We start from the raw sequence: 7009 nt of genomic DNA, 5'->3' as shown, positions 1-7009 counted from the left end.
TCTTGTGAGACTTTGGCAAAAGGAATAAGAAACAAGTGGTGTGGCTGGCTTTCTAAGTATCACAAGTAGTTAGCTCAGAGTATTATGAAGGAGTATGTTTTTTTTTTTTAAAAAAAACCCATTAATTTCATGAGCAAATACAAATAAAATCTCTAAACATAACCCCCGTGTAGTATTGGGCAGTAGGAAAGTTGCTTCAGTCATAAATACTTTGTTAAGTAGAGAACCAGAGAATAACCCTGTTTTGATTTCTTCCATCAGAATCATCTTTGTGAGTTAGTAATGTTGTGATAAAATTGTTGTGCTGAAATCTTTTTGGTTTTCCAAAACCAATCTCTATGCAATCTGTGTGACCTCTGTGAAGAGAAGAGTCCATCATCACTGTAGTTGTTGGGAGAGAATTACCACTGTCTGTTTTCCTTCACTCGGAAGGTATCCCAGCAGTTCTTTTGTGATAGAGATAGTCCGTATGATCAATGCTTTGCCTGGTAGATGAATGAGCCCTGTGAAGATTTTCACTATTTGATGTTTGAAGCCTTCTGAAGCCATAGTTAAAATAGTGAATAGAGATAGTGTGCTTGTTTAGAAAGGGTTGACTGTAATTCTGGAGCCATTTATTTTTGCGAGGCACTGGGATTGCAAGGCCTTTTTTTTTTCCCCACCAAAAAATGTTTTGGGAAAAAAAAAGTTCAGTTTGTTGTTGTTGGTTGGTTTGGGTTTTTTTTAAGCTTTCTGTAGCAATAAGACTGAATTTAGAGCACTGATTTTTTTTTTTAATTAAGTAGTGCCACCTTCAGCTTGTGAAGAGCTTGAGGCTCTTCTAATAATTGAATAGAAAGACATTCAATGTGGAATAATTGCTTTAAATTTATGGATATAAATTTGTTAGATCAGGATTTTGTTTCCTCTTGCTTTTTATTTTTGTGTACGTGTGTATGAATGTCTCTGTTCTAAAAATGGAAAATGGAGGCTAGTATTTGTTTTAATGTGATTGAGCTGCCTGATGTCATTCAATGTAATCTTTTTATATTCAAGCCTAGAAAGATACTGAACTTTCTTTTATTCCTTAGATGAAACCTGCCTGTATTAAAGCACTCACTCGCATTTTTAGAATTTCTGATCAGGATAATGATGGTACTCTCAATGATGCAGAGCTCAACTTCTTTCAGGTAACTCTTTTGCTTATCTTTTCACCATGCTTAATAGTTGAACTATATAATTCTAGAAAAACAAGTGATTGGTTTTGAAGGAACAGTAGTAAGGTGAATTATAAGGGAATTGGGTCTAAATATTAAAAGTCTGAAGTGCAGCATAAAAGAGTGGATCTGTAAAAACTGAAATGGTATTAATTTTATTTCTAACCATTGTTCAAGTTTTAGTTCAAAAGCAAAATAATTAAAAAAAAATCTATTTAAATGAACAAGCCCCACTGCTTGCATTTAAAAATAAAGTAAACTTTGTACACCTTTATTTCCGCCAGGAAATTGGATTGTCCTTTACTAGCTTACCAGAACGTTTAAGGCTGTATTTCATACAGGACATGCTGTTTGTCCAGCTTAGTAGCCAGTGGTCCTAACATGCTCTTTTTGTTTTTCTGTTAGAGAATTTGTTTTAATACACCACTGGCACCTCAAGCTTTGGAAGATGTAAAGAATGTAGTCAGGAAAAACCTAAGTGATGGAGTTGCAGATAATGGATTAACATTAAAAGGTAAGCCTTATTTAACTCTAAAAAGATATGTCTTTATGCAGTTGATAATCATTCTTATATTAAAAAGCTAGTCTTTTGGAGTATGATCTCTGTCTTGATTCTTTTAGACTACAAGAGCTGGGTGTAGTGGCAGTATGATATCAAAGGATGATTAAACTGAGGAATACCGGGGTGAATAAAATAAGGTCTTTCTCACTTCTCGTTACAGAGCTTGGAATCCAAATAAGTGTACTGATTCAAAAGAGATTGTCTCCTAGATAAATCTGTATCTTGTCTCTAGGCTCACTGTCTGCAACACTTGTCAGCAAGGTGTGGTGTCTGTCAATGTTTTAACAGCTATGTTGTACAGATTTGCTCAGAGCATATGGCAAAAGTGAAAGGATAAAAAACGTTTTCTTTCTGAGCATCAATGTAACTGTTTTGCTTGTGGAGCTTACATACGTAATAGGACTCGTGAGAAATTGTAAAGAGTGGGAATCTTAAGGCATAGCCTTACTAAACAGTGAAATCTCAGTGTTCATTAAGCCCTGGAAAGTGCTAAACAAAAATCCTACCCAGTTACTTTGATACAGGAAAACTAAATGCAATCTTCCATGAGACTACTCTCCAGGCTTCTTGATAAGGCTTACTATTTTAAATTGTTGAAAATATTGTTGTCTTTATTTTCATACAGCTAAGTTCTTGTAAAATGCTGGTACTGAAAGAAGCAAACAACAACAGAAAGCCAAGTGGGTTGTTTTAAGGAAACAGTTCCTTGAAGGACACTTTTACAAATAACATGATTTCTGAACCTTCAGTCTGTGTAGATAATGCTGTAATGTCACCCAGGAGGTTTAAAATCTGAATGTGTATTTCAAGCTTTTTTGTTTTCAGTCTGATACTGATTCTATTAAAAATACTTGTAGCAGATAAAGCACTTCAGGGCCTTAAGATTTCATAATTTGATTTTTAGGTTTTCTTTTTCTACACACACTTTTCATTCAGCGAGGAAGGCATGAAACAACTTGGACTGTTTTACGTCGCTTTGGATATGATGATGACTTAGAGCTTACACCAGAGTACTTGTTTCCTCCGTATGTATTGCTTACTTTAGCTTTCTTTAACTTAACATGCATTTAATTTATGCTGCCTCCTGCTTTGGGGAGGAAAGGGTTATTGTAGTGTGTTTATTTAACACATTGTTATATCAAGTATCTCCCTTACTTTATGACATACCAGCCAAAATCTTGGTGTGACTAAAAATTACGAAGGAAGAACTCCCGTCTCTTGTGCCAAATCATGTACTGCTATCTCTCTTTATAAGAAAGATGGCAAAAGAGACTCTTAATACAAAACTGGAACATAAATCTGAGCAGTTGTTTATTGTATGTGGCAACAAATTAGAAAAGGCTTGTCAGTATTTTCATAGCACTTGAGATCCTTTGAAAATCCGCAAATTAAAAAGTTAAGAGATCGACCAACTCTGTGGCTTCTTTTCAAAAACATAAGTATATAATTTTCCATTAAAAAAACCCAAAACACAAAAATGAAACAACCAAACAAAAACCTGATTACTGTATAGCTACATATCATGTAATATAAAGACACTCAAAATTTTAGAATTCCTTATAAAAAGTATGTGCTTTGATCTCTTTAAAGATAAATTAATAAAGCTAAATGCAAAGGTCAAACACCAAATGTTGCAATTCAAAAAGTCTGTATTTTGAGTTTTAATATTCTATATTTCATAAACACACTTAACACTTCTTGTATTTGTTTTTGTTTTCAATAAACAGGCTAAAAATTCCTCCAGACTGCACAACAGAATTAAATCATCATGCATACTTGTTTCTTCAAAGTATTTTTGATAAACATGATTTGGTAAGCTTTTAATTTGAGAGCGTGTGTGTCATTATACTTAAGAGGCTTAGTTTGCTAGCAATTTTGCTAGCAAAAAGTGTGGTTTTGGTCATTATGTAATTTCATTCAGAAACTGGCTCTGGCTTAAGCTTTGCAGTCAAAACTAGCCTGCTGTTTATATTTCTGTCTACAAGGAGAGTTGGCGGTTATAGTTGTACTACCAATTTTTTTTTTAACTAGCTTATATATTTAGTCTTATTTAAAAAGAAGAAAATAACAATGATTAAAAAGAAAGCAGCTCAGTTTCTTATAGCTAGTTTCTTGAATCTTGCAAGCGTACAGCAAGAAAATATCAGTTTAGAATAGACATGAATTAAGTGATTTATGTCTGATATCGTATGCTTGTTTCCAGGACAGAGATTGTGCTTTGTCTCCCGAGGAATTGAAAGATTTGTTCAAAGTCTTCCCTTACATGCCATGGGGACCTGATGTTAACAACACTGTTTGTACAAATGAAAGGGGGTGGATTACATACCAAGGGTTTCTCTCTCAGTGGACGTAAGTGTGATACATTACATTTTAGTAGTTGAGAACCTTGGGTATGATAATGCGTTTGTAGATTCCTCTTAAAAATCTAGTAGAAAGAGTGGAAGTTTAATAGCTGAAAATTGACCCAAGCAGTCAAGTTTTTATAGCCATCCAGTGGCCTGATCTTCAGGCAATTGTTATTGTTATCCTGTTCAGGCTTTGGACAGTATTTAGTGCTAACTATGAAGAAGTGTCTCTTCAAAATGTGAAAATCTCCCTGAAACTTGTTGAAATATTTATTTCTGTTGTTCAGCTCTTTAGAGATGGTATGAATAATGATGGTCAATAATGAGGGTTTTTTCCTCTTGAAAATACAGAAAATGAGGAAAACATTATTTGTTGAGGGGAAAAAAAATATGGTGTAGGTTGATAGGCCTCAGCAAGTACTGCCTTCATAGTGTTTAGCTGACCACGATGACTGGTAAAGCTGCCACCATTTACCTTCAGAGTGCTTTTGTCCTTCAGTACTACATAGCACCGGGAATACTTCTATCATTTCAATACGGCGATAGGAAAAAAATTGTTTCAGTACTGTAAAGAATTGATACCACAATTGCTAACAATTTAGAAACTTCTTTTTGTCCTCTCTGCTAGACTAACCACATACTTAGATGTACAGCGTTGCCTGGAGTACCTGGGTTATTTAGGCTACTCGATACTTGCAGAACAAGAATCTCAAGCATCAGCAATTACAGGTAATAAAAAAAACCCCAATTTGGTACAACTTAGGAATTTAAAGTTAGAAATCTGCTCAAGACTAAATTGTGTAAACAAATGGTCTTTTTTCACTTACATTCTCTTTTACTTTCTGCTCAAGTCAAACCTTTGATTTAATAGTTGAGAGATTGTTTTATGTGTGTTTTAATGTAAGTGGATAATTATTTCATGTTTTCACATACACACATGCATGTACATCTTGTGAAAAATATTTGTATTTTTTCAAAAGTAACAAGAGATAAAAAGATAGACCTCCAGAAAAAACAGACTCAGAGAAATGTTTTCCGATGCAATGTTGTTGGGATGAAAGGCTGTGGGAAAACTGGAGTTCTTCAGGCGCTTCTTGGAAGAAATCTAATAGTAAGAAACCTTGTGCTTATAGTCACCTATATATGCTTTTGAGTTAAGGTTAGACAGCAAAGCCAATTGATCTTAGAGCTTTACTGATTATTACCAAGTTTGCAGAGTTCTATGAGGGCATATAGAATTATTGGGGAGGGGGGGTTTTATGTTTTGGTTTTTTAGCAAATCAACAAATGGCTATTGCATGCAGTAATTACTTATACGTCATGGATTATAGCTATGCATGTACTTGCAAAATAAACCGCAGATTACTGTAATTATCATTCATTAATAAATGGAATAAAACAGCTGTTCAGATCTAACTTAAAGGGGAAAGTTGCTGTGGTCTAACATGAAATTCTGCATTTTCAGAGACAGAGGCAAATACGTGCAGAACACAAATCTTACTACGCCATTAATACAGTCTATGTATACGGACAGGAAAAATACTTGCTGGTAAGGTTGCCTCATTATTGTTTGCATAAGACTGGTTAATCTTAAAATTCAGTGAATTATTCAGAGCCTTCTGCAAACACATTTCTGTTTTAATCCTCCCTTTGTAAATGTGGGATTCCCCCCAGCATAGCGCCTTTTTTTTTTTTTTAATTCCCCCTCTTCCTCCCCTCCTTTTCTGGCTCAAATATCTTCTGGTTTTACATGTTGCTAATACATTAAACTGAACCTGTTCAGGACCTGTTATTTTTGAAACCTTGACCTAAATCGTACAGAACCCAGTCCATTATGTTTATGGTGCAGGGCATCAAATTATAACATACAATAAATTATCAACAAGCAATCTATCTATTTAGAAAAGAAAAATCTGTCACGTAGGGTGATTAGGATGGTTAAAGTTAATCTTCAGTGGGTGAAATACTTTCTTTAAAGCTTGTTCCACTGTAGTTTTCCTTTATGATAATATGGTATCTTTCTTTCGTTTTCCATGATCTAGTCCTCTGCTCTGTGGTTTTCCTCTGTAGGATGAATGCCAGTTTCTACGGGAATCTAAGACTTTGTGTTAGAAGTAAATGTAACTTTTTATGCTGAGGTTGTGATTGCCTGCAGATGTGATGTTAACAGCTCACATATGTTGGCTGTATGGTAAATTCCTACAACTTCTTTTTCATTAGTTCTGCCCATTGTCAGTCCATTAGTTCTAAGGATACATAAAAATGAGCCATAAAAATTATGAGAAAAAGAAAGTTATAAAATTCCTTTAACTGCATAATGACAAAGCCTTTCTCCCTCTCTGACCATCTTTTTTTCCAGCTACATGATGTCAGTGACTCTGAATTTTTAACTGATGCTGAGACCATATGCGATGCTGTCTGCCTGGTATATGATGTCAGTAACCCTAAGTCCTTTGAGTACTGTGCCAGGATTTTTAAGGTTTGTATAGTTTATGTATACAAACCTTTACATTTATATATCTCTTCACTGACCAAATATTCAGTGTCAGTTACTGGTCCTATACACAAGTTCTAGTGCTTAAAAGACGTTTTATTTATGAGTGCTGGTTATATATGGCTGATGCATTAAAAATGCAGCTTTGTTATTCATACAAAGCTAATGTCTACTTGTCTATATAAAATACTCTGCTTCTAGAAATGCCTGACTTCGGTGCAATGAATGTATCTTAATGCTGCTGCAACCAGTTCAACTCAGACTGTTCCAGGTTGAATGTATCATGTACTGTTTCTTTTGCTTTTTTTCTTTAAATTTGCAGCAGCACTTCATGGATAGCAGAATACCATGCTTAGTGGTAGCTGCAAAGTCCGACTTGCATGAAGTTAGACAGGAATATAGTATTTCTCCT

At 34.7% G+C, this 7009-nt stretch overlaps 1 protein-coding gene across 6 annotated transcripts in view; it reads left to right on the top strand.

Annotated features, from left to right (window-relative positions):
- The window catches only part of RHOT1 (ras homolog family member T1), a 23808-nt gene that overhangs the window by 6648 nt on the left and 10151 nt on the right, over nucleotides 1-7009 (top strand). For 5 of the 6 annotated variants that reach the window (XM_009323706.1, XM_009323707.1, XM_009323703.1 and 2 more), the window contains 10 exons: nucleotides 1071-1169; nucleotides 1602-1710; nucleotides 2663-2783; nucleotides 3486-3570; nucleotides 3962-4107; nucleotides 4732-4832; nucleotides 5084-5214; nucleotides 5569-5652; nucleotides 6463-6582; nucleotides 6920-7009. The exon at nucleotides 6920-7009 is cut by the window's right edge and continues 131 nt beyond it. In XM_009323706.1, coding sequence (XP_009321981.1) covers nucleotides 1071-1169; nucleotides 1602-1710; nucleotides 2663-2783; nucleotides 3486-3570; nucleotides 3962-4107; nucleotides 4732-4832; nucleotides 5084-5214; nucleotides 5569-5652; nucleotides 6463-6582; nucleotides 6920-7009 — 1086 coding nt within the window. The remainder of the gene's footprint in view (nucleotides 1-1070; nucleotides 1170-1601; nucleotides 1711-2662; nucleotides 2784-3485; nucleotides 3571-3961; nucleotides 4108-4731; nucleotides 4833-5083; nucleotides 5215-5568; nucleotides 5653-6462; nucleotides 6583-6919) is intronic. The other variant, XM_009323704.1, reaches the window with a different exon arrangement.

The sequence above is a fragment of the Pygoscelis adeliae genome, unplaced genomic scaffold (genome assembly GCF_000699105.1).
Source record: "Pygoscelis adeliae isolate BGI_AS28 unplaced genomic scaffold, ASM69910v1 Scaffold75, whole genome shotgun sequence".
Classification (NCBI taxonomy): Eukaryota; Metazoa; Chordata; class Aves; order Sphenisciformes; family Spheniscidae; genus Pygoscelis; species Pygoscelis adeliae.
Note: the sequence above shows the minus strand (reverse complement) of the source record. Positions and strands in the feature narration are given on the sequence as shown.